The sequence below is a fragment of the Curcuma longa genome, chromosome 20, assembly GCF_044706935.1.
Source record: "Curcuma longa cultivar G26 ecotype Majalengka, Jawa Barat chromosome 20, ITB_CL_G26_1.1, whole genome shotgun sequence".
NCBI lineage: Eukaryota > Viridiplantae > Streptophyta > Magnoliopsida > Zingiberales > Zingiberaceae > Curcuma > Curcuma longa.
In genome coordinates, this window is record NC_133880.1 from 2,623,238 (window position 1) to 2,651,071 (window position 27,834).

Here is a 27,834-nt window from a genome sequence, read left to right on the forward strand (position 1 = left end):
AACTAAAGTAGCACTGTCTTTGGACTAGTGTTTACAGTATCAGTGTTGTCGTCTCGTGTGATCCTTAAGTTCGTTCCAGCTTCGGGACAGTCGAAGAAGATGCAACCTTGGACCAGTGGAGCCCTTAGATTTCAATGCTTTGGTTAGTTATACATCTTCTGAAGATAGATAGAAACAGGTTTGCTAAAATTTGCAAGCTGCACTCTTGATTGGCAGGGAAGAGGTTTTAGAGTTGGACCACACTGTATGATCGGCATTTACGACGCTGCTCTATCGATCGATCGAGCAGTCTCGAAAGGCATTTAAGGATCCCAACAGATGAGCTGGATCCCCTAAAGTTTAGGGGTCGACGACTGTTGCATTTCTCAATCTCACAATCTCAAGAAAACCTCCATTGGGAATGAATGGAACTCTCCATTTGTCACCATTCAATAGTCAGTCTTGTAGTGTGGAATGTGGACCACCTCCTGACCTGGTTCACTGTCCTTGTGGATTGCCCTCCCTCCCTTGAGGACAAGAAGGGATAAGGCCTGGGGCTCACGGCATTCTCTAATGCTCACAAGAGGACCAGATGAGGCTGGCTGGCTTGCCACATTGCCGCGACCTCGCTATCTTCCAGCTGTACCCGAGCGAGCAAGAGACATGATCCACCGTTGGTGATCACATCAACTTTTTCTTGTATGCATCATCATCGTCATCATCATCATCAAGTCCGCGATAGCAAAATACATATGATTAAAATTCTCATACAGTTAGTTGTTGTCTAATTGAAAGCAGACGTCTATGCAGATTATTCTCGGTTCAGATCTTTATTCTTTCGAGCACACGAGAAAGTTCAAAGGCCCCTTTTGCACCTTATTGTTATCATCTAGTCGTGTTCGTCTCAGGAGCATATATTTAGCTACTTATACTACTGAATTTTCTTTCTATCATCATCATCATCATCACCATCATACTGTCTGTCTTTCGCACAATGATCGAATATGTAACTCAGATATTTTCATTGCTAACTGCATCACACACTTTTGTTTGTTTGTTTGTTGGAATTAGTCAAAATCATAGTAATATTATCTTGTGTTTGATATGTAGACCATCGATCCATCGACTGAACAAGTGTTCCAAATGGACTCAGTCTCCATAATCTATCGATGCCTATCATTGTCTTGTTTTCTATGAGTAGATGCACAAAATCGACCGAAATGGCTCGAGCTGAACGAATAGTCGAGAGTCGATAGGCAATCTCACTCGAAGAGGATGGTGGGTCACCCTACCGGGTTCGAAACATTGTTGAATTGTGAGAAGTGGTCCACATGGATTGAGCCTCTTTAATTTGTGTGATTCTTGGAAGCCTATTTTTGCTTTGGAATCATCGGCATCAACTAGTTGGGGTTGGCTTGGCTCTTGCACATCAGTTGTGAGGACCATCCTATTGAATTTTAATTCAATTTTTGCTCTTTTTTTTTTTTTGAAAAATATACGTGAATTTATTAGATTTTTTTATTTTTTGATGACTTAATGTTCAACTAACTGTTTTTAATTTAATTTTGTGGTGGACCATTTATTTCTGATAGGAGTAGCACAGGGGAAAATAAAAATCATTGAAAAGGACAAAAAATTTATGGGTAAATAAATATTTATCCTTTTAAAATCTAAATTTAGAGACCATTATTTTATACTTAAGTCAATAATATTTAACTTAAATTATAATTTTTTAATATATATATTTATTTATTTATTTATGATGTATTACATCCTTGACAAACTTAATTTGTTTAATTTGGTTCACATGGGCACATTCATGGCACCAAAATAAAGAATTAATCATTGATGACAAATGACATAAATTATAATTTGTTCAATATGGAGTAATTAATTAGCCTTGAGAAAAATCTCTAATCAAGGGCTAAAAACCTAGGGCGATTGAGGTGGTCAATGAGTACTCTCGGGACATAATTGAGTTGGTTATAATGGAGCAGACTTATTGAAGTGGGTAAGGATCGAATCTCGACGAAGCCGAGACAATGCCCTCATTCGTTGTAATCAGTTGCACCTTCACGATTTATCTTTTTATAAATGATCGTGGGATCGAGCGTGTGGGGCCACTGGGATAGTGAGATTCCATCTTTTACTGAAGAAAAAATGAAGTGGTCAATGAGCAAGAAATTATGCTCAACTCAAATAAATAACTTGGATATTTCCTTAATGATACACAACTACCTTATGTCAAATGATACAACATATTAACTCTAGGACACAATCCGATGGTAAAAAGTAAGATATTTTTTCTCAAACAATTAGAGTTTAAAATTCACACAAACATAACACATACATACGATATTTAAACAGCTAATAATGTTTAGACATCAAGTCAAAAGTTATTTTTTTTCTTAGATTTACTTAGCGGACGGAATGTAAGGTCGGACCGTCCATTCTAAAATAAAATTAATCAGTGTAAATTAAATATATCACATAAGTACATCAAGTCATGATTCATCTAAACGATCTTCATTGATATTCATCTTTTCTAAAAGATTTCTTCATCCATCCCCTCTTCATTTTCTAGAAGGAAAAATGGTAAACAGTCCTAAAGTTCATAAAAAAGTAGCAATCTTTTTTATTTTTTCTCCATTTCAATAGGTGGAAAGGAAGTGTTGAAGAATCTCTCTTTCCTCTTTTGCAATCACTTTAATTTACTTTTAGATAAAAAGCCACAAATATATAAATGACTAGTGATTAGTGCAAAGATAAATGATATATCATTTTGATTGACAATCACATGTATGGATGGGCACTTGCCCTAGAAAAGAACATCAACTTTTGCAACACATTCCTACTCCATGGACTTACTTTCTTGTCACAAAACAAGAAATAAAAATCCATTGCTTGTTTTCCAATTCACATTGCCCCTTCTTTCTAGAGAATAAAAGATCAATTAAATCAAATTAATAAGTTAAATTAAAATTACTTTATTCAAAAAATAATTATTATTTTAATTAAATCAATTCGATTATTAATCAATTGTTTACTTTCGAGTCCTCTCTCCTCTCTCTCCCCTCTCTTCTACCAAAAAGATGGAGTCCTCGGCGGGTCTCCCAGCTACGGTGTATTTGCAAGAATTTTCTTTCAAATGGAGAACGCAATCAAAGAATGTTAGGCATCTGGATTGGCCGCCGTATGCGCTTCCCGATTTACCCTGGTGGTCGGTGGGAAACTTCCGTAGGACCACGACCACCTCCAGGATTTCATGAGACACTGGGATTTATCATTTTTTCAAAAAGATGTAATCACTCAGTGACTCCACACGATCGGTCTCACGATCATCTGTGATGAGGTAAATCGAGAAATTGCTGTTGGTCACGACGGAGGAAAGTATTTACTCGACTTCATCGAAATTTGAACCCTTATCTTTTTTTACAAGTTTGCTCCATCATAATCAACTCAACTATGTCTCAAAACTCTCTCTCTCCTCTCCAATGGCAGACACTTGCCCCACCATTGGGCCACCTCAACATTAACTCTATCACCTTAATGTAGCACTCAGCCCCAAGTTAAAAAGGCCCCCCTCCCACAATTCTATCTCCTTCCTCTCTCTCTCTCTCTCTCTCTCTCTCTCCAGCTTTAGCTCCATGAGAGAGCTTTGTGGCTTCTCTCATTGAATTTCCTTCTAAATTGCCGACCACATTGCTGAATTGTCGTCGATCAGCTCTTCATGGGGAGGCACTCTTGCTGCCACAAGCAGAAGCTGAGGAGGGGCTTGTGGTCTCCCGAGGAAGACGAGAAGCTCCTCGACCACATCACCAAGTTTGGCCATGGCTGTTGGAGCTCTGTCCCCAAGCTGGCAGGTAGTAGCCGGCCAGCCGCATCCCCTTTCGGTTCCGTTCCGGCGATGAATTCCGGCTAAAACTCGAGATTTTTCAGGTCTGCAGAGGTGCGGGAAGAGCTGCAGGCTGAGGTGGATAAATTACCTGAGGCCTGACCTCAAGAGAGGCATGTTCTCGGAGGAAGAGGACAGGCTCATCGTCGAGCTCCATGGCCTGCTGGGCAACAGGTTGGACGAACGAACTCTGTTCACTTTCTTTTTGTATTCTTTAGGAGAAGAATTCTCGATAATTTGAAGTGCGTGTGTTTCAGATGGTCTCAAATTGCGTCGAGATTGCCCGGGAGGACGGACAACGAGATCAAGAACTACTGGAACTCCAACATCAAGAAGAAGATGAAGCAGAAGGGGATCGACCCTGACACCCACAAACCACTGAAAGAAGATCACAAAGTCACTGCCGCAACTCCAGTCGATAATTCGAACTCCTCTTTCGCCACAGAACAAGGCCTCAGCCATCATCCCCTCGGACCGCAGCCGCTCTGGTTCGAGCTGATGAACTACAACAACAACAACAATTTGATCGCTTCGCCGGTTGTGAATTTGCCTCGAGATGAAGCTTGCTGCTTTCAGGCATTGCAGTGTTTAGAAGGAGGAGGAGGAGGTGGAATCATGAACCCAAGCAATAGCAGCGGGAGCAGTGTGAATAGCATGAGCAGTGGAATGGAGTTGCAGAGCTTCAACAGTCCTCTAATGGAGATGAGCGGCGGCATGCTTCCATGGCCAGACCAGTTGCTGCTGCTGCCGAACAAAGGAGCTGAAATCCACATTGAAGGTGAGCCAGAGGACCTCAAGTGGTCAGAGTATCTAAATGGCACCATTAGATGCTTGACTTCGAGTCAACACCACTGAACATAAATTTGAAGAATCAAGAAACAAAGATAATGGGGAAAAAAAAGGTGATTGATAATTGATAGGGCATGTGAATTTGTGCACATAGTTAAGTGCCTGATGAATAATTTGGGAGGATGAACAGAGAACAGGCATGAGGCTTTTAATTTTTTTTTTATTTACTGTGATTTTAGTTTGTTTCAGTAGGAGTATGTTTTTTGTTTGTTTGTTTTCTTTATTAGAAGAAGAAGAAGAAGAAAAAAGAAATGTTTGATTTGGATTGGAATCTTGTGAAAAGGAAAAAAAAATCTTGTTCTAGTTTAACCATAATTATTGATCCAACCTCTAGCACTTGAGTACTTAAATAAAGCTATTGAATCCTTCTTATCAAATCTATCCTTTTTTGACATTCAAAAAGGGTGAAAATAGAGAATATTGGAAAATATTTGAAGTATTGATTAGAATTAGATTTGACTAAATGAGCTTTTCTCGTGATAAATGAGAGATGTCTGCAACAGTAGTAGTGGTGATCATCAGTGATTAGTAAAGAGGTCCGAGGTTACGGTGCAGTGGCAGTCTGAATTTTCTTTAATGGGTGGTTAATTTAAGAATATTGGACTCTTAGACAGTCCATGTTTTTCAATTTATAGAATCAAATCAAAAGGACTGAATATCCGATGTCAATAAAAAAAAATCAATAACTAATAAAGAACTGTGAATTTTTTTTTATAAATTTCTTTTAGGGTTTAAAGGTTGAGTTAATATTAAGTATAAAAAAATTTTAAAAAAAAATTAGTTACTCACAGGATGTATTAGATTGTTATCTTATACTTTTTATCTTGCACACCACATGAACAATAATTTTTTTCTATTTAAAATTTTTTTTTACTTAATACTATAACTCAACTCATAAATTCTAAAAAAAATTTAAATAGAAAAACATAAATAAATAAATAAAAAATCATTGTTCCTATTCCAAACATTCAGAATCTTCTATTCCGCACCACACGTGCATAAACAGACACGCAGGATATCAAAATTATATATATATATATATATATATATATATATATATATATATATATATATATATATATATATATATATTAAATTGAGTTAAAATAGTTCTAAACTAGAGTTGGCTCGACTAGTTTTGATTAAAACTAAGTTAAAATAGTTTCAAAGTGAAAATTTTCACCTAGTATGCTATTTTTACACGAAGTAATTAATTCTAAGATGATTCTATTTGATTAAATGTGGGTTAAAATAATTCCAAGTTAGAGTTGTCTTGGAGTATTTTAAACTAAAACTAGATCAAAACAGCGAAAAGGTGAAGTTGCTTTAGTCAAAGCAACTCTGACCAAAGCGACTTGAAGGTGAAGCAATTTTGATTGAAAATGAAGTATATAAGAATATTTTAGATTAGAATTTAGTAAAAAAAAAATCTCAAATTAGTATATTTTTATTTTCAAAATTATCTTTATTTTTGATATTATTATAGCAACTACTAAAGTATAGCTTTTTACAATATGAACATTTTAATTCTGATCAATACTAATAATATTATGTTATAACAATCAATGAGTATAGTTCAAAACTATAATATGAATATTTTGTCTCGGGCTTTAGTATAGTGGTCATGTACTCTGGCGGCCACCCGAGAACTCATGATTCGATTCTCAACTACAGTGCACTATAAGAATTTCCCTCTATTGGAATGACAAACCTAGGATGTTGGTGTTGCTCTTGGCAAGACAACCGCACACTTCCCAATTAATCATGATGGCATGTAAGGAACTTCCGTAGAGCCCATCCAATCATCTTAGGATTTAGTAATCGAATACCTAGGTCATCAAAAAATATATAATTTGAACATTTCATCTTTGATCATATTATGTTATAGGAACACTTTAATTCTGATGAACACTAATAATACTGTGTTATAAGAATTACAACTCATAGTTATTATAATATGAATACTCCATCTTGTTGGTGTAATCAGTTTCTAGGATTTTAATATTTGATAATATATTAGTGTCTAGTTAAGATTGACGGGTTGATCCAAATAGGTTAAGGTTGATCAGATGTTTGAAAGTGAGTACGTGAGAAGTCCCTGCAGGTTAAGATTGAACAGATGCATGGTGGGTTGGTAAGAAGTCTAGTCAAGTTAAAATTGATTGAATGACTAGTAAAGAAAAAAATCTAGTCAAGTTAAAAGGTGTTAAAAGGTGATTGAATGACTAGCAAGAGTAAAATTGAGGCAGATTAAGATTGATCGAATGTCTGACAAAGAAAAAGTCTAAGTATGTCAAGAATGATCAAAAGTCTGACAAATGACAAGATCAAGTAAGTCAAAGTAACCAGAGGCTTGGTAAAGAGAAACTCATAGGGGAGTGAACCCTAAATAGTGAGAATACTCAAAGGAGTCAACTCAAAGCAAAGAGAAATTTTAGAGAAGTGAACCTTGGGATACTAAACAGTTTTGGAAGAGTGAACTCTAAACAAAAGGTAAGTAGTATGTCAGGTAGACTAGGGTTTGCTTTGTTGTTTATGTTTATATGCTTATCTTACAGGAATCCAAAGTTAGAAGTAAGACGGAGATTAGACAAAGGCAACGAACAGTTGAAGTACTCCATATTTGATCCATGTTGAATCGGACTCAAATCAATCTGGTCGACTGGACAACTGATTGATCGATTGGAAGGCCGATTTGGTCGGCAGAAAATTAGTATGGTCGACCAGGTGGGTTCAATTGACCAGGTTTGGGTCCAAGCTCAGTTTAGCACTCAGCTTGGTTCAATTGACGAGAAAAGTTCTAGTTGCCTAAAAATCTGATAATGACAAGATCATGAGGCTCAATCCAGATTGTGAAGGACTCGATCTTTGAATCAAGTTTGACTAAGGATTAGATGACTCATCGGAGTTTATAGGTTGACCCAAAAAAAACTTATAAAAGAAGCTTGATTCAAAAGACTCATATCAATAATTCTTTCTTAATCCTCATCTTCTGTGTTGTGTTCGAAAGTTCTCTTAAAATTCTATGATTGAGGAAGCACTGGAAGTAGTGTCGTGACACTCAGAGCTTCCAGATCGATTTGGCAAAACACTGTTTGTATTACTTTATATATGTGCTTCATCTTATAATACTTGTGATTGTTATACAAATGTGTAAAATATTTTTCTGCCTTTAGAAAAGTTTCAAAAAGAAGATACATATAGTAGACTAACACTGATGTTACAACTAACACTTTGATAGAAAGGAAAAAGAACGACAAAAGTACACATACTATTCACTCTCCTTTAACGCATCCTAACGATCTCACAACTCTATCAACACTACTAAATATTATATTATAGTAATTATAAATCATAACTACTACAACATAAATAATTTATTTTGGATCAATATTAAATAATATTATATTATAGTAGTAAGAACATAACTATTATAATTATGTAGTTGTAATAGTTATAGAATCATAGCTACTACAATTGTATAGCAGTTATGAGATCGTATATATTATAATTATCTAATAATTATGATCTTTAGTTGCTATAGTACTGTTAAAAATAAAGATAATTTTAAAAAATAATTTTGTTTAATAATAAATAAAAAAATATCGTTTCCATGAATTTTAATAAGAACGACGTTCTTTCCATTTTTGAGACATAATTTATAAGTAGAGTGTTATTTTGATATATTTTTAAAATTGGTGGTCTTTTTTGATAATAAGGAATTTAAAAAAAAACATTTTGGTCGGATTGCGTTGTAAAAGGGCAGAGGCTTCGGAAAGACGTATTTGCCCTCCTCCTGATCACACTCGCTAAACCCGTGCCCGAGGCGCCTTCTTCGCGCCGCCTCATCGCCTTCCTCCCCGGGGTCTACTCCTTCTTTCGCCTTCGTCCCTATCGCCCACCCTGATCTTCCTGTTCCGGTACGCATCGTCGACATCGGACTTCTCCGCCGCTGCTCTGAACGCTTTCTCCAGTATCCGGTTGAACCGCTTCGGAATTTCGATCTGGTAATGCCCCTTCACCCTACACTTGCCGCTGCTAGGGTTGTATCGCCGACGAGGATATACGCGTAATTTTAGATCTAAAAGAGGTTCCTCGGAATCATATCTGAGGACGATGGATATCGTTGTGATTTACTCTGTAAAAGCTATGCTTGTTGGTGCTTCGCGTTAGTATCCCGCTACCAACCCTAGTTTGTTCTGTTGCCTGCTCAGCTTGTGGAAGAAGATTCCCAGTGCGCAGGGCTTGCCGCGCTATGGAGCTGACCGTCTCTTTCCCTGCTGACAACCCGCCGCTGTCGGTGATCGCTGCTGCTAAGATCGCTGGAATCGCGCTCTCAACTGATCCTTCCCTCCCTTCCGGCTCCGATCCTGTCCTTCGCCTTGCTTCTGGGTAAAGAGCTTACTCCCTCACTCTTTTGTATGGTCTCTAATGTGTGGAGGCTCTACTTCGGCTGCAAATTGCATAATTCTAGACGGTCAAATGTGGCTAATTGTGATATTTCCCTCTTTGTTTGGAAGAAGGATCTCATTTGTCTACAAATAAATATTGCTATCCTGGCCGATGAACAATCGCTTTATTTCGGTTCTGTTAAACCTTAATTAGTTGACCGGCCAGTGCACATGTGTTTATATATAGTAGCATTCTCTTGACAATCACAGAGAGATTAAGTTATTTTTCTTGGCGAGTTTTTAATGTTTTTTCTGCAGCCTCTGATCACCTATGAATGTTATCCACTCCTTTTCTTTACTAGCCCTAACTGACCCTTAGCCTGGTAAATGTTTTGCCTGCTGGATAACTATCACTAAAGTCACCTTGTTAATTCTTTACATGGCTTCTCACGGAGTCAAGGTCCAATTTAAGATTGATTAAGTGGTATTGACCTAAATTAATATATGTTTCCTCCCTCTGAAGCCTCTTTTGTACCCAAGCCTTGATGCTTTTGTGGTAATTCAGGGAGGTTTTACAAGGTACTAACACTCTGCTCCGGCACATTGGTAGTATTGCAACTCTTCCTAGCTTTTATGGCCAGGACAGATTGGAAGCTGAGCAGGTATGCTATCCTAACCCTGTCGATGTTTATTGGTTGCTCATTTCTTGAATCATAGAGATATATTGTGATTTGTCTACCATTTCTGACAGATTGATAAATGGCTTGAGTTTTCCTCAATCTTTCTGTCTGGTTCGGAATTTGAGAATGCCTGTGCACATGTTGATGGACATCTTATTTTGAGGACCTTGCTGGTTGGTGTTAATGTGTCCATTGCTGACATTGCAATATGGTCTGGGCTTGCAGGTATATTAATTCCTGGAACCTGTTCTATTTGTCAATGTACAATTTTCAACTATAAGCATCGTGTCACTGATGTTCATTCTTAACTACATTGCGGTACAATGAACTGTCTGTAGGCACTGGTCAAAGGTGGGAAAGCCTTAGAAAATCAAAAAAGCACCAGAATTTGGTTCGCTGGTTTAATTCAATATTGACTGAATATGGAGATGCTCTAGATGAAGTCACTGCTGCATATGTTGGCAAGAGGGGATTAGGGAAGGTTCCTGCAGTTAAGGCAATTGTAGGTAGTGGCAATTCAAAAGACTCTAGTGCAGGGGTTCTGCAGAAGGAAAATACAGCTGGCTTTGAAATAGATCTTCCTGGTGCTAAAGTAGGAGAAGTATGCTTGCGGTTTGCTCCTGAGCCTAGTGGGTATCTTCATATTGGACATTCAAAGGCTGCTTTGCTGAACAAATATTTTGCCGAGAGGTATCAAGGTCGGCTACTAATTCGCTTTGATGACACTAATCCATCGAAAGAAAGCAGTGAATTTGTGGATAATCTTTTGAAGGATATTGAAACATTGGATATCAAGTATGAAAAGGTTACTTACACATCAGATTACTTTGATGATTTGATGAAAATGGCTGAGAAGCTGATCCTTGAGGGAAAAGCTTATGTGGATGATACACCCAGGGAACAAATGCAAAAGGAGAGGATGGATGGGATTGAGTCAAGGTGCAGGAACAACACCGTAGAGGAGAATATGGCAATGTGGAAGGAGATGATTGCAGGTTCGGAGAGAGGTTTACAATGCTGTGTAAGGGGTAGGCTGGATATGCAAGACCCTAACAAATCCCTTCGAGATCCTGTTTATTATCGCTGCAATCTGGTTCCTCACCACCGTATTGGATCTAAATATAAGGTGTATCCAACTTATGACTTTGCTTGTCCATTTGTTGATTCTGTCGAGGGTATTACTCATGCTCTTCGAGCAAGTGAGTATCATGATCGCAATGCACAGTATCACCGCATTCTTCAGGACATGGGTCTGCGAGATGTCCAAATATATGAATTTAGCCGATTGAACATGGTTTATACACTTCTTAGCAAGAGAAAGCTTCTTTGGTTTGTCCAAAATGGCAAAGTAGATGGGTGGGATGATCCACGCTTCCCAACTGTCCAGGGGATTGTGCGTAGAGGCCTAAAGATCGAGGCGCTCATACAGTTCATTCTTCAACAGGTAACATTATGACATATTTCATGTTAATAGTGTATGCTTATAGTTTTCATGTCAATGCAGGGTGCCTCTAAGAATCTCAACTTGATGGAATGGGACAAGTTGTGGACCATCAATAAGAAGATAATTGATCCTGTTTGCCCAAGACACACTGCTGTCATTGAAGAGAAGCGGGTAATATTGATCCTTGAAAATGGACCAGAGAAACCTTTTGTTAGGATTATACCTAGACATAAGAAATATGAGCCTGCTGGCCAGAAGGCTACAACCTATACAAACAGAATATGGTTAGACTACGTTGATGCATCATCAATCACAGAGGGTGAGGAGGTCACATTAATGGATTGGGGAAATGCAATTGTAAAAGAGATCAAGAAGGAAGATGGAAATATAACCCATTTGGTTGGTGTTCTCCACCCTGAAGGCTCAGTGAAAACAACAAAGTTGAAGCTAACTTGGCTTCCTGATACTGAGGAACTGGTTCACCTTTCTCTTCTTGAATTCGACTATTTGATAAAAAAGAAAAAGGTAAACCCTTCAATTTAGAAATTGACGTTCTATGATACTAGTTCATTTGTATGGTAATATAAATAGGATGAGCATGCTCAATTATTTTATTTCGTAGGCAGCATTACACTGCATCTGTGAAGTCTTCCATTACTTTTATGAATGGACTATTCATGTATAAGACCTCTTGCTAAAGAATGTTGTCATGTTCCACCCATTGAAATTCTGTTTGGTGTCACAATGCATGTTTTATCCCAGGTAGTCATTATCATGCTCGAGTAAGTATCATTGTTCTGTGGCACTCTCTTCGAACACCATAACTGAGATTTACTGTTCCTCTCAGGTTGCTAAACTAATTGGTTTTATGATAAAAGTCCTTGTAATCAGTCATATGCCACTCCAGTTTTAGCATAGAAGCAGCAAGCTCGTGTCTCTGCCATTATAAATGCTGATCTTGATAAATCTTTTGCTTTGATATGCATGCCATCTTTAAAAATGCGATCAAACAGAATGGACTCATAGCTAGTAGCTACACTAAATTGCTAATGGCAATATATCGAAAGCATAATAGATTTTTTAACATAAATTTAGTTTGTATTTTCTTTTAAAATAGTCTGCCATCTTTGCATTGTTATTGCTCATATTGAAGGGAAACTTTTTATTACTCAAATGTCTGCATTATATGATCGCATCATCAATTTGAAAAACTGAAAAACAATGTGGTTGTCTACAGCTTGAAGAAGGGGAAGACTTTCTCGACAATTTAAATCCCTGCACAAAGCATGAAACCCTGGCCTTCGGAGATGCTAACATGCGTAACCTGAAGCGAGGTGAGATAATCCAACTTGAAAGGAAAGGCTACTACAGGTGCGACATGCCGTTCTTGCGCCCTTCCAAGCGCATCGTACTATTGGCAATTCCTGATGGGCGACAGCAGCCATCCCTAAATTGATCTAGGTGAAACAACTTGACCTGCATTTATTTAGCTTTACAATTGGAAGAACAGTTTTGTTTATGGTTCATTTGCATATCAAGAATGAAACTCTATCCTTAGAACACCTTACCATCCTTTTAGCTTCCTTGTTCGCAAACACTTCTAAATTTGCAGAAAACAGCTATGATCACTATGTATGACTGAATATGGACGAGCTTTTTTTATTTATTTAGAAGACATTTGGGCATTTTGTTTCAACTTCTTGTTAACGGTTTGTTTAGGTCATAGGAATTGCTAGCTATTTTGTTCTCTTATTTTTTTTTCTAATGAATTTACATCTGAAGAAACACAAAGATTGAGCTCAAATATCAATTTGTATAAAATTTATAATTTTCTATGCTTGAGAAGTTGGCTGGTTAGAGTAAACCGGGGTCATGGGTTAGATGGGGGCATTCAAATTGGTAGAGTTGACTGTTTGAGCTAGTTGACTTAGTTCAATCTTTGGAGCCAAGAGGGAAGGCAGATCGGTTGAATTGGATCAGTATATAGATCTAATGTAAAATTATTATTATTGATTTTTTTTATAAAATCATTGTAAATTAATTATTTTCTATTTATTTTATTTTATAAAATTGGGCATGATCCAACTATTCGACGTTGCAATATATATACTAATTCAACTAGATCTACTGCCCTTGGTCTTAAAATCGAACGCGATCTCAAAATACGACATGATCGAAGTAACTTTAGAAAGGAGGAAAAATTGCATATTATTTTCTAAAATATAGTAAATACTAACCAAAGATTCAAAAGAATTAAAATATGAAATACAGATTTAAGTTCTTTGCCATGCTCTAATTTTATAAATTCCTTGATGTCCGATTATAAAAATTTATTTATATGCATTTAATATATATACATATATATAATTAAATAAATATATAAATTTAAATATTTTATTAAATTAAATAAATAAAATTATTAAGGTTCATAAATAAAGAATATTTATGAAATGTGTAATCAATCCCTTTGGCTTTGTACAATCGTTAGCTCCGGTAGTTGAAGTGGGCAAAGGTGAGTTGGTTACGATACAGCAGATTTGCAGAAGAGGACAAGGGTTTGAATCCTGGCGAAGCCAGACAATACCCTCCTGCGTCGTAACCAACTGTACTTTCTCGATTTACCTCCTCACAGATGGTCGTGGGACCGACCGTGTGGGGCCGTTAAGGTGACGGATCCACCTTGCAGAATAGAATGGCATTATATATATTGCGCAAAAGGACACTTCACGCCCTCTCGACACGATAAGCGAAATCATCACAACTATCGAATTAGTTTTCCTGAAGCAATCAACGTTTTTTTGCAAACAACAAAGCTGACTCCCTAAAAGATAGATACATTTCGAGACCTCTGTAGTTTGACTTTACCTTAGTTTCAGAATCGACAAAGAAAAAGAAAACATCGATCATCAATGAACACCTTTGCCTACATCGTCGACTGCATCAGCGCTTTCTTTGAGAAGAGATTTTTGCAGAAGAAGATAAGAGTTGGAATTTCAACGAAGTTGAGTAATATTCTTTTTCGTCGTGGTCAATTGCAGTTTCTTAATTTACCTTTTTATAAATGATCGTGAGATCGATCGTGTGAGACCGCTGGAGCGACAGATTCTATTTTTTACAAAAGAGAAAGAAGATTTGATTGCTTCCGGGTCTACTTGGTCTGGGCATGTGCTATATTTCACAGGGCTACTTGAACTCAAAGTGGATATTGCTAGATAACTCCCACCCATTCTAGTTTTCATTGTGGTGGGCTGCAGTTCGTCTGATGATCTTTCTACAATTTGACATATCGAGATTAGGGGAGTGATCATTCTCAGTTAAAAATCAAAATTAACTTAATTGTAATTTTTTAGATAAATCAATTTTATTATTAAAATCAAATAAATTAAATTGATAAAACATGGATTAATTTGGTTAGCTATCGAATTAATCGATTATTATTAGATAGTTGAGTCCAAGGTATAAAATATCGGGCATTTCGATTTCAAATCGGAACGTTACAATTTCGGTACGATATCGTACCATATCGGTAAAGTTCCAATAATTTTTAAATATAAAATATATTAATTTAAATAAAAAATGTAATTTAAATATTTAAAAATAAAAATAAAATATTTTTTATAAAAATAATATGATAATTTTATGATGTTGTAATTAAATTTATTTAAATTATCGTCAACTATAGCGGAGTTGATTATTAAAATCTAAATTATGAAAAAAAAACCCGACTGCGATCGACCATACGAGGTCGAGGGCGCGCGTAGCGTGCACGGCCTGCACGACGCCTTTGGAGGCGTTGTGCGATGCCTTCGGAGATGTCGTCGGACTCGGACGACGTCTCCGGACAGTATTTCGATCAAAACGCTTGTGCCAATGTCGGTCTACTGACGGAATGAAATTTTTCATCGGTATCGAACAATACAGTTCGAAATTTTAATCCTTGATCGAGTCCACCAATTGATTATTAAATATGTTATTTTGATATTGCATTCTCAATCAATTGGTATTAGATGGTTGAGTCCCAATCGATTACTAACACATAATCATTGTCTTATGTATTAATCGAGTTACGTAGTTGGTGTTCAATTCTACTAAAATAGTCAACTGCTCACAATATAGCAATCAATTGATTCGGTTTAATCAAATTTTAAATCAAGATTGAACTGAATAAATTAAAATAACTGAGATTTTTTTTTAAAAAATCAAAATTTTGAATTAACCAAATTAAAATTTTAAATTCGATCGATTATTTATTTTAATCGAGATTTTGCTCACTCTTAATAAAATTGATTCTGCAATAAATATAATGAAAGTTCCATAAATTTAAATTGTAGAAGAAATATTCATTTTTATCAAAGGATTCAAGTTTATTTTGATTCCAAAACAGGTTTCTACCACGTGTAGAGTTTATAAGTTAGCTTGATATGTTAAGGGGGGAAAACTAGGTATTTGAACACGTAACCTAATACTAATTGTATATGAATTTATAAAGGATGAATATGTACCATAGGCTTATTCACATTTCATGTGCACAAAAAATCTATATTCTAAAGCATTTGTCTAAGACTTTGAGATAATTTCAGTATTTGAGATTGGTTAGCTTGTTTTGAAATATTAACAATTTTGACACTCAACTTAAGATTTAAATTTCAACAGTTAGTACTATTCTAATTTATAATGACATATACAATAGCAGATTTTTTTTATCCAACAAGAAGAGAAAAAAATTGTTTTTTTATAGACAAATTATATTACCTCTTATAGAGATTGGGTGGATCAGAATAGTTGCAAGCAATTACAAGGTTAGTTTCCTACTCAAAATTTGTTATTTGAATCTATCCGATGAGATTAAACATTGTTATGGTCATTTTTACTCCTACAATATCACATCAAAGAGATTATTTAATCAATCAGTAATAATAAAATGGACGTGATTTGATAAATATGCCAATAATATAAAGGGCAGATTCGAGCAACAATGTGTCCTACTGCTAGATTTAAGGTTTAACATCACCATAATATATGGTACATACACTGCCATTTTGGTAGAAGAGGAAGTGAGGAATTAAGAACTGGCATCACCTTCTGAATCATTGGAAGCATAATTGATGTCCAAGTTCTTCGTCGAAGGCATCCCTGTGACAACATTATCCTCGATTCCGCACTCGTTCGTCCCCCTTAAAATCTTGAAGAAACCATCCTGCACAAACCAAGCAATGAATAAGCTAGTCGAGAGTAAGAATAGAAACCGAGTGGTAGTTTCATCTGTCTAATTTTGCACATACATCACCCCATTCTGTGTTCCATGAATTTGCAATAAGCTGCACGTTGAGGAAAGAAAAAACAGCTCAAATCAGAAATGTGTTTAATAAAACAGTGGAGTTTCAGGAAGTGCATGGTTTATGATCAGACCCAGTAGTCTTCACCCTCCTCGCTGGTTCCCCATCCGATCAACTTTACGGCATGACCACCCATCGGGTAACCTGTGAGGTGCTTGTAAACTCCTGACTTGTAGTGAGCAAAATCCTAAGCACCGTGAAGATTGTAAGGTTATCGAAACATTATAGAGATGATCAAGTGGCACCAAGCCAGAAAGGAGAGGCTATGAGAATGACATACCTCATAAACTGTGAAATCAACTTCCACGGGACCATTTGTGTAGATCTCGGCCATGATATCCTCTGGATTCGAGTTTACTCTGTATGCATCGATGCCAAAATGCTTATTTTCCTGCCAGAGGAGGTAATTGACTTTACACTTTCTTTTACATTTGGGAGTTGGATATAGAGGTTCACAACCCGGATGGGCACATCCAATGTCATCAAAATAGGGGTCACACTGCAACATCAAGCATAATTAAGGTCGTCAGAGAAAAGGAGTTATATGATAAAACAGTTCCTACTCCAATTTTGCAGAAAACTAGGGTGGAAAAGCCTTTGATGCTATAAGAAAGTTGTAAGCATAAGGGTAAAGATATTGCTGTCTTCAACTAGGCAAATTCATTTATCTTGTCGACTAATTAAATAAAAGCATATTCAACTTGTTCATCCACAAAACTATTCTCATCAGACCCACATTTGAAGTCCTTAATATACACATGATGTAGAGACATTAGCAAATGGAAGTCCTGTTATTTAAGCTCCCATTAATGTTTATTCTCACTTGAAATTCATAGAATTTGCACATTTTCATTTTTCATTTCTCTACTTTATATCAGAAATATTATATTTTAATTCAAACCATTTATCTCGTCTCGTAAGATTAAGTCTTGTGAAAATAACAACCGTGAGAGATTTGTCACTTCTCATACTCATCTACTAAGCTCACACTTGAAAGCTCTCTTCAGGCTTAGTTTTAAGCATTTGGCACATCATTAAGCATTTAAGACTATAGCAGTTGTGTTCGTTTTGATTGTCTAAAATTTCAAAAATTAAGAAACGTAATGGATGCATAGGAAAAACCATAGAGGCAAGACCAGAACACCATAATGCTAGACAAGACAAAGAGGAAACGTAGGAAAAATCATACATAGTTTTAAGTATTCAGCACATCATCGAGCATTTAGGAATATGACAATTGTGTTCAATTTGATTGTGAAAACTTCAAAACAAGGGGTGCATAGGAAAAATCATACCAGACAAAGAGGAACATAGTTACTAAAGAAATTTCTAAGAGTTGTAAGAAAAAGGTGGTTACCTTATCAGTGACCACGCCTTTGCGCACAAAGTATTTCCATGCACTTAGAGGATACCCTCCATCACAGCCATATCCACATAAGAACCCACAGCATGACAAAAGGTCATTAACCGAAAGAGATATATTCTGCAAATTAAAAGCATGCCTTATTTATATCAGCTTCTACTGCATCAAAAGGTTGTCTCTGTGTGTTTTTTCAAAAAAAAAAGAAAAGAAAAGGAGTAGGTCTATTACAATGCCGAAGTGAATGCAGAAACGATCAGAAAGTGATTCTACGGCACCAAAAGCCCAGCATGAACCACAGTGGCCCTGTCCGTGAAGAAATTCACATATTTTAATTTGTCTTAAGTCAAACAATAGAGGGACTAAATGAGCCAACTTACCTGGTCTGTTAGTTGATCAGTAATCCATCGATATAGTTGCAACAGCTTATAACAGTTAGTTTCTCATAACAAAAGTATGCAACTTTTTTAAAACAATAAATAAAATCTTATAATCAACAACAATAACAAAAAAAAAAAAGACAGCTGACCAAGTATTTTTCCAATTGTGCTACACTGGGGCCAAGCTTTTCTTGCATCAAATTCCTTGGGAAGGTTTAAAGATTTTGGATAGATCTTTGTAGGAAGAACCATCACCTCATTGGAAGGCATAGGCTTAACCCCGAGAATATGCTTGAATTGTTCAACCTATACAAAAGGAACCATGAAAAGTAAGCAACTACAGATTTATGAATTTGCATTCAAAACGGATCTGACTGAATAAAATTGGGCTTGAGAACTTACTGTATAGTTTTCAAGACGAGGATTAATGGAAGCTTTCCATCCAGCTTCAGGGTTAGCATTAATTTTTTCAATGATTGAATCCTGTGTCAAACAAGGAATATCAATATCTGATACTTGTAAGAGAGAGAGAGAAAAAAAAGAAGAATCATCCTCTGTTAACAGAATTCTATTTAGAACTATTATCGAATAGTGAGATTGGGCACCTGAATGATCTTTGACTCTGACCTGAGCTGAGGCATCGATTTAGCTGCCGTCACCTGTAAAAGCATACTCATTCAGGAAAGTGAGAATCTAATTTCTGATTCGATTTCTTAAAGCAGAAGCTCAGCAGGGTCATCGATCACCGTCGACGATAGCAAGTGTCCAGTCAAATAAATTGAGTTGGGGAACCAAAGTTTGAAGTTTTATACTGGAACTATGAAAAAAAATTTGGTTTTTTTTTTCAAACGATAAAAAATGAGAAAAACAAGATTGTCTCAAGGAACCAAAACCAAGCACAAAGAAGCTGCCACTTCTGTCTTCCACATCTGATCCAGAAATCCCTTTGATCGACGGAGACCAGGAAGCACGAATCGGCAGCGGTCGGTTGCGATCGGGATGGCGATTAGATGAAATCAATCCTCCATCGCCCAAATCGCAACTAAATCATACGAGCTAACCATAAGGAAAGGCAACAAGAGCAGAGAGATTGACCTGCTGCTGGCGATGAAGCGCCATGGCCAGAACAAACAGGAGGAGCAAGGAAATCGAGCGCCGGGACGCCATCGTGCTGCAGCCGCCTCTTCCTCTTCCGGATGGAGATTAGATTAACGGGAGGGGGGTTTAGCTTTGGATATGTAGATGGAGCCATGGATGGCGGAAGGCGAAGCAGAGGTCAGCGTCGTGACGCCATGAGAGACGTACGTGGGACGCAAGGTGAGCACCACGACCGTGGGAGTTGGCTCACTGGATCGGGCGCGGCGGACGAATCGGAGGTTGACACGGCGACGGACGGCGGCCGGCTGCCAGTGCGGCGAACTATCGAATCGGATCGATTCTAGAAATAATAATAATAATAACAATAATTATTATAAATTTAATAAAACCTCGAATATGAACTGGCAACATTTATACCCGCAGGATACTGAGACGCGATCGTAGATTGGGTCAGATTTTAGGGGACGCGAAACTTCACGTATTTATTCTCGTCCATAAATCCATATTTGGGTTCTCTCGTGGGTCCCATCTCAGATATGACTGTTTTCTCCAGTGATGACACAGGTACGAGATTGGGTTGAATGGTTGGCCTAGATTTCCTCTTTTTCTTAGTGCTTAAGAGTCCATGTGATCATCAATCCCTCCGTCGCGCCGGTTCATTTCTTCTCCGTTCGTCTCGAAGGGATTCCGTCGCCCATCGACCATCGCCATCGCCATCGCCATCGCCGACGACCATACCGATCTATCCGGTTCGCTCTTCTCACTTCCTCCTTCAATCTTTCCTTCTCCATAGATTGGGTTTCTGGTTGACCCTTACCTGTTGATCGGTTGGTTATTGTGCCGATGCTTGCCCTCCTCTGAGGATTTGAAATTTTTTTTTTTATGATCTCTTTGTTCTTTGATTTGTGTTACGATCTATTGATTCACTAGGTTTTTTATTTTGACAGGGCAATTTGCGATTGAGCGATTCATGGGTTTCAAGGAGGTTTTTGCAGCTTTGCAAGAGATTTTTCCACAGGTCAGACAAAGGTTTCCTGTCTCTTTGCGTTCTCTAGCCCTGTGCGATGTGCATGTTTTGTTGTCATACTTAGATAGGTTGTATTTTTCTTGAGAATATAAAGTTTAGGTAATTTCTTTATTGTTTGTACCACTGTATGAAATTTGTTGAATCATCCATCATACGGTGAAAGAAGAGAAAAAAAAGCTGCAGATTTTTGGAGCACTTTCTTCGACTGTGCATTTCTGCTCATTGTGATTTCTTTCATATACGTCCCTTGGATGGAGTTGTTATTTATGTTGCACAATCAGAGTTATGAATTGACGAGATTGACACACTGCTGAAGTTTGAAAATTTGAGATAACTTAAATGCATTTTAACTGTGTAAAGTGCTTTAATTGAAGAGAATCTAAAAATTCGTAAAGCACCAGAAAAGTTATCTGAGTTTATCGATGATTATCATAATTTGACTCTTATAACACCTAGTTTGGTATCATATGGTGAGTTGTGGTCTAATAAAGAAGTTTTATAAGATAAGATAGGTGTGCCATTATTAACTTGGGTTTAAGTATTTTGATCCAGTAGTTAATCTAACAAGTTAATGGGTCACTACTTTTATCTAAGGAAGTCATAACAAATGGTGTTGGAGCATTTCTAATTTTAGGCATGGTGAAATTTTAAAAAGAGTTGTTGATGTGATGGTGCAGCCCCCATCAAGTTTCAAATGTGGATTATCATTGGTGATTTGAAGCTATGAGTTAGACTTTGAGTATTGATGAGGACAAGCCTTAAGTTATGGAGAGTGTGATTGTCTAGTTTAATCCCATGTGTTGAGTTTTGGGCTAATAATGCTACTACTAATTCATGTTTAAGCATTTTGGGCCACTGGTGGAAGCTTGGAAGTAAATGACTTAGTTCTCCCATCTAAGCAGTAAGTTTACTGAATAATTTAAGTTCTTTGGTTGGTTAAGGGTGATTGATACTGTTCGTAGGTTGAAATTTTCAGTTGTTTCAGGTGTTCCATTAAGCCCAATGTGCTTGCACATATTGTGCCCTATTGATCTTATCATGCTTCAATTTTTTGATTTCATCATTAAGTTAACAGCTAAATTAATATACTATGAAGACACTTGATGAGGGAGAAAATTTTCTTTTGGTCCAAAAATATATAATGAATGTTTTGAGATATTTGTATAGGTTCTAAAAACAATGCCCGTGGTACGATATATTGAAATCAAAGTTTCTGTGAGTCAATTGAGCCCACAACTTTTCATGTGCCCCTGCCCTTGAATGAATGCATAACAAAAGTGTCATGCTTGTTAAAAATTATTATTTTAAATTTGTGCTTTTAAGTTTCTGATCAAATACATTTGAAGCTGGAAATGGGTTTCCTTTTGGAATTGATTAGATTATTTGGGAACATGATTGTATTTTAATTTTATGTATTGCCTTGATTCTTCAATAACTTCAAGCAATTTATATTTTGAACTCTGGTATTAAATGCTAGTTAGTGGTCTTATTGTTGGATAACATTATGCTGCAGGTTGATTTGCGAATATTGAAAGCTGTTGCTATTGAGCATCCTAGTGATGTTGATGCTGCAGCTGAATCTATTATTGTAGAAATTCTACCATCTATTGCCTCTTTTCATGAAGCGTCATCCACTCCACCAGATGCAAATGAAGTGGCTCATGCCTCAACTTCAAGTAGTGTTTCTTTTGTTCTCTGGTTGATATTTATAAATTTTCTGCTATTAGTTCTGATTCTTTTCTAGGTATAGACCTAATTACTAGTATAATTTAAATTGTGTTATGATGCTAGTTTTATCTGTCTTTTTACTTTTCTACCATTTTATTGTCCATCCTGCAAAAATTGTGTTGAAGGAAAAAAAAATCTTTTGTTGGATATAATACTAGTTTCCAAACTATTTTGCTGTTTTCGTGTAGTCAGTTATACTATTGTTTGATTCTGCAGCTGAAAAGGATAAGCAGCCTATGTTTTGTGAACAACAAGAAGAGAAAGAAATTACAAATCATCTGTCAGACAAAGATCCAGTTGTTTGGGAAAATACAGTTTCGAGTTGTGGTTCAAGCTCTGTTAAAACTGGGACATCATGCATTGTGGAAACAGGTGCTAGAGATCCACAGGTTTGCCTTGCAAATTATTCGAGGGAACTGGAGTATCCAACATCTGATATTAATGCTTTAGAGGAAGTAAATATAAATTCCATCTCTGAAGGAAATGTGAAAGAGAATGAACTTGATCTAAACCGTGGCGGAGTTCTTCCTTCAAATCCATTGTTTGAACAGTTTGTGGATGCTCTTAATGATATAAACCAGGAAGATATTGCTCCCCTTGGTAGTTCCAATCTTGCACAGGAAGATGAATGTCCTTCAGGGCAACCTGTCGTACAACCATCAATTGAAAAATCACATACTGCATCTGATGATATGCATGAGAATTCTCAAGCATTATGTGATCAAGATTCTTCAATCACTACATCATTTAGATATGATCAACATCTACAATTGGAAAAATTGGATATTAATTTGGATTCTATTGATCAACATCCGCAATTGGAATCATTGGATATCGATTTGAATTCCATAGCCAAGGAGCAAATTATGAGTGGTGGGAGCTACTTTTCAGATGGTTCCATGGAACAATCTGGATTTCCAGTTCAGCCTCCGAATGCTCTGAACTTCTCTGAATTGGTAACATATGATGCTGTTTTAGATTACGTTACCTCAGGTCCAGGTATTAAAGCTTATGAAATAGAGGATTCTGAGGGTCGTGCAGTCAGTAAGTTTGCTACTGCCACAAGTGCATTTGAAGAGCCACTCTCTAAGTTTTCTGATAAGGATGCCACTGAATTCATGTCTTCTGAGAATGGGTTGCTACCTACTAATGACAATCTACCAGCAACTCTGCTTACACGGTCAGGTCATTTTGTTAACATTGAATTTCTTGCGGGTATGATTTCTGATGCTAAAGGCAAAAAGGTAAAAATCTTATTTCTTTATATTCTTCTGTTTACTCGCTGTTTCTGCTGACCATTGAGAAAATGTTCTCTACCAGAGGTTGTATGAACTCTAGTGTCTAGACTAGATAAGATCTAGTTGGGTAGTTATAGTTAACTTTCTTTAATGTATTGGAGTCAGAAGAATGTTTGTTACCTTGGTATTATTAACCTTTTGTAAAGAAACAGTTTAGCATGCCATGAGCCATTGGTAATGTTTCATTCAAGTGATAGTTAATTGTCCTCATCATAATAGAAGGGTTTACATTTTTTGTTTCTCTAATATGGGGCCTCTTATTTGAAGTCATTCTTTCAACTTTTGATCTTGTTGCTTAGCCACCATATTCTGTTTTTCTGCATTGAATTATCAGCTTTTATGTTCCTATTATTTCTTGTAAACTTTTACTTTTCTATCTTAGGTTAGCAATAGTAGAGGTATTGTCCAAATAATACATCCTGTTCAAATTGCCTTAACACCTGAAAGTTGTCACAGGATAGTCTGTTATCTGCTGTGGAATTAACTGGTAATTTGATGAGAGATGTGGAGCTTCTTGAGGAGAGGAGCAAGCATGCTAAAGAGGCAGCCTCTACTGCTGGCGAAGATATTCTTTCGAAGGCTGAGGAACTTAAGATCAGTGTAGTACATGCAAAGGAAGAAAATGACAAGGTTGTTGGCAAAATCTGATATTGTGCTCAGGTTATTTATTTCTAGTGGTTGTCTACTTAGAATTGTGCTTTATTTTGTAGCTTGGTGGAGTTATTTATGGTGAGAAAGCTATATTAGCTACTGAAGCCCAAGAACTCCAATCCAGACTACTCAGTTTGTCAAATGAAAGGAATAAATCTCTTTCAGTGATTGAGGAGGTTAATTGCTGTCACTTTTCTTTTTAGTGTATATCTGTTTGTTAGGCTACTTGAATCCTTGACCAACACTTAAATCTATTTAGTTGTGCATCCCTTTTCTATGGTGGTTAAACTTTTCCAGTATTATGGCACCTCTAATGGAAACTTATGTCATTCCAAGATTCAATGTTCTTGTACATATCTATGGCATCTTATATTTACAATGTCTTTCCTAATATTTTAATTGTCAATCTTCTCTTTTTCTTGTTTAACATAAGCTCATTACTCCTCATGCAAGATGATCCACTGTTTATAGCTTCTAGTTGCAAAAGAATTAAATTGCTACGCTCAAACAAGCTGTATACTTTTTTTTCTTACTAAAATCTCTGTGCCAACATCGGTATTATGTTTTTCTTTTGGTTTACAATGGAAACTTATGCATTTTCCCCCTTCATTATTTTCTCAATTGATTGTAGATATGAAAAAGGAAAATATAACACTAATACATAGATCAATCTATTTTTAAATATATTACCAGCAAAGTTTTGAAAAAAAAAAACTTATGCAGACTATATATGCAGATAGTATTAAAATATTTAAAAAATACATTTTTTGTTATCTAAAATATTTGTCACTTGAAAAATAAGTGTTAACAGTTACAAGTAATATGCTCAACTGATTATATATATGAAAAGGAAAATATAACAATAATACATAGGTTAATGTATTTTTAAAAATATTACTAACAAAGTTTTAAAAAATACTTATGCAGATTATATATGCAGATAGTATGTTCTTTTTTTATCTAAAATATTTGTCACTTGAAAAATAAGTGTTTTAACACTTACAAGTAATAAGGTAGTACATAGGTTAATTTAGAGCTTAAGTTAATTTTGTTTGGTTTAAATGAACTAATTAGGCTTTTTGACTGTAGCAAATGATGGCCTTTAGTACATGTTATCTTGTTTTACAATAGCGATAGTGCTCCCTTGCTTTTGTTGTTACTGGATTCTTCATATTTTAATATTTGCTATCTTATTGATATGAATTTTTCTACCCTATATGGAACTAAATGTAGTGTCCATACATTATCCTTCTTTAAAAAAATAAAAATATCTTATTGATATGATTTTTACTACCCTATATGGAAAGGCTAGGATTGGGAGAGAAAGGGTTATAAAATTACATATGAAGAGCTCCATCATTCATGTGCATCTTTTGTGTTCCTTACCCTCCTTCCCATCATATTTTCCATTCCATCCTAGTAAACTGATTCTTAGTGCAATCTCTGATACATGTTTTATTTTTTTTGTAGTTATTTTGTTTTTATTAATTGCAGTTATGCCAATGCACACCTATGCTTTGTTTTTTTTTGATTAAAGTTACGCTGATGCACACCCATGCTGCTTAGGAAATTATAGTATTCTATAATTATAGAACACATTAATCATTCTATTGTTTGTTCAACTTAACCACCATTTTAAATTGAGATATACTCTGTTTAACTGTTTCCATGTAATAAAATAATGAGCTATATTTGAATTTAGAATGAAATTTATATATCTTGCAGGATGCAATTCCTTTCTTATAGAGCTAAAACTGAATGTATGAAATCTAATTGTTTTTCAGATTCATCAAACCCTCACAGCACGCATAACAGCTCTGAATGAGGAAATCACAGCATCCGAACAAGAGAAGCTTGAGAAGGAAGCTGCAGCTCAGAGGGTTCTTAGCGAACAGGAAGTCATCATGGCTTCTATAGTGGAAGAGTCGAAAAAGCTGCAAGAAGAAGCGGAAAAGAACTCCAAGGTAATCTATTTTTCAAGCATAATAATAAATTGCAAGAATATATACTGCTCTGGGAAATAAACAAAGCTGAATTTCACTTCATTTCTTTTCAACTTTGTTGCTACAGTTTAGGGAATTTTTGATGGATCGTGGCTGCATGGTCGATGTACTCCAGTAAGTTTGGTTTCTCGCATTTTGTTTTTAAACGCACTCAAACATGCAAGCATTTTGGTATCATTACAAATTATTATCAAAGTTTGATGTGGAATTGGGGCATACCTCATTCCATCCCAAAACGAATTGCCATTTAGGTGGCAGGGGATGTGTCTCACTAGGCAGATTCCATGGGCTTTTCCTTGTTACCATTTGCCATTGCAGCAAAGCCTAAAGGGACATCCTCTTAATATATAGACTTAATAGAACACCACATTTTCATGCGTCTCAGACTAAGAGCTCACGTCCATTGAGACTCAAAAGTTTTGGGCTCAGAGCTTTAACACTGTCGAATTCGAGCTGAGCCAAGGGGGATACCTCTTAATGTATGAATCTAATGGAACATTGCACTTGTACATCTAAGTCCATATGGGGCTAATGGGCAAGGAGATTGTGCTAAAACAATGTCATCATAATTCATACATCATGTCCCTCTAACTGAGAACCCACAGACTTTGAGTTTCGAGTAGTTTTATATTTCTTAGTCACACGACCATGTAGTTTTGACTTTCGATAGTAAAGTATTGATCTTCTGTTTCAGAGGTGAAATTGCTATCATCTGTGAAGATGTTATGCTGCTGAAAGAAAGACTCGATAGTGGTTTACCTTTAGGTCGATCTCTGCGAGGGATTTCTTCCAGCTTGTCTGCTTCTTCAGGCTCATCACACAGCAGGAGCAAACACTCATCGTTGGACCTGCCACTTGAGCTCGAAGGTAGCACAGAGAACCTTTCGGTTCACTACCACATCATGGCGACGCCTCCAAGCACTGAGCAAGCCAAACTGGTGCCTAAACAGCCCCTTCAAAGCAATCCCCCCGGCCGCGACATTCACAGGGCATCTGTCGCCACCGACGACGGCTGGGAATTTTTAAAAGATGATATGTTCTGAATCTTATAAACAGTGGAGGCTACAGCTTGATACGTTGCTTATGGGTTAAAACAGTTTTATTTCTTGTTTGAATGTGGTTCTGTTGGATCCCAAACTTGCTATGTATGTAGCTTCTTGTCATCATGTTGCCTACTGTTGCTACATGGTTGCACTTGCACATAGATGCATATGAAGGGTTTGACTTCCTTTTTTGCTGGAGAACTGACGGATCAAGTGAACACGTCGAATTTTTCAATTTTTTTAATAAATATTGTACAGTGATAAATTTTGTGGAGTGGAGAAGAGAAGCTGTCTGTTTACTTGGATGAAAAATGTGAAGGAGAGCGATATAAAAAATATGCAAAATGATAAATAAAGTTAATCATCCTTGCGTAGTTGATATGAGCCGCGCATGCTGCGGCTGCAGTAAATACGTTTGTTACTTTAGATTAGATTTATTAAAGTGGATAAGAATTTAATTTTAATGAAATTGAGATAATATTTTTTTTATAATAGTCAATTATAATTTTTTAATTATTTTTTTATAAATAATCGTGGGGATCGTGTGAAATGAAAAATTCTAACTTAAGTGCATACAGCGGCTGCATTATAAAAAAGAACAAAAAAAATACAAAATAAATAATAAAAAGGATAAAAATCAAGAACACGTTTTAATGGACGTCTAATTTTGAT

At 36.4% G+C, this 27,834-nt stretch overlaps 4 protein-coding genes across 4 annotated transcripts; 3 read left to right on the forward strand and 1 right to left on the reverse strand.

The window, feature by feature from the left end:
- Positions 1 to 3,602: 3,602 nt before the first annotated feature.
- Positions 3,603 to 4,911, forward strand: LOC141813108 (transcription factor MYB61-like). Its single transcript, XM_074701011.1, has 3 exons — positions 3,603 to 3,842; positions 3,919 to 4,048; positions 4,132 to 4,911. The coding sequence occupies exons 1-3, from the start codon at positions 3,710 to 3,712 to the stop codon at positions 4,727 to 4,729; spliced, it is 861 nt and encodes a 286-aa protein (XP_074557112.1). The 5' UTR covers positions 3,603 to 3,709; the 3' UTR covers positions 4,730 to 4,911.
- Positions 4,912 to 8,578: 3,667 nt separating this feature from the next.
- LOC141813107 (glutamate--tRNA ligase, cytoplasmic) lies at positions 8,579 to 12,934 on the forward strand. The gene is made up of 7 exons (XM_074701010.1): positions 8,579 to 8,730; positions 8,938 to 9,115; positions 9,680 to 9,776; positions 9,866 to 10,019; positions 10,133 to 11,238; positions 11,299 to 11,763; positions 12,476 to 12,934. Exons 2-7 carry the CDS (start codon positions 8,979 to 8,981, stop codon positions 12,692 to 12,694), a joined length of 2,178 nt encoding a protein of 725 aa, XP_074557111.1. The 5' UTR covers positions 8,579 to 8,730; positions 8,938 to 8,978; the 3' UTR covers positions 12,695 to 12,934.
- Positions 12,935 to 16,169: 3,235 nt separating this feature from the next.
- LOC141813131 (cathepsin B-like protease 3) lies at positions 16,170 to 19,643 on the reverse strand. The gene is made up of 11 exons (XM_074701040.1): positions 19,410 to 19,643; positions 18,920 to 18,973; positions 18,717 to 18,797; positions 18,464 to 18,620; positions 18,315 to 18,319; positions 18,166 to 18,240; positions 17,932 to 18,057; positions 16,855 to 17,073; positions 16,648 to 16,761; positions 16,521 to 16,556; positions 16,170 to 16,435 (listed from the first exon to the last, which is right to left on the reverse strand). Exons 1-11 carry the CDS (start codon positions 19,479 to 19,481, stop codon positions 16,301 to 16,303), a joined length of 1,074 nt encoding a protein of 357 aa, XP_074557141.1. The 5' UTR covers positions 19,482 to 19,643; the 3' UTR covers positions 16,170 to 16,300.
- Positions 19,644 to 20,072: 429 nt separating this feature from the next.
- LOC141813126 (uncharacterized) lies at positions 20,073 to 27,363 on the forward strand. Its single transcript, XM_074701033.1, has 9 exons — positions 20,073 to 20,161; positions 20,360 to 20,430; positions 21,953 to 22,115; positions 22,384 to 23,411; positions 23,922 to 24,095; positions 24,176 to 24,292; positions 25,901 to 26,080; positions 26,187 to 26,233; positions 26,814 to 27,363. The coding sequence occupies exons 2-9, from the start codon at positions 20,383 to 20,385 to the stop codon at positions 27,160 to 27,162; spliced, it is 2,106 nt and encodes a 701-aa protein (XP_074557134.1). The 5' UTR covers positions 20,073 to 20,161; positions 20,360 to 20,382; the 3' UTR covers positions 27,163 to 27,363.
- The last annotated feature ends 471 nt before the right edge of the window (positions 27,364 to 27,834 follow it).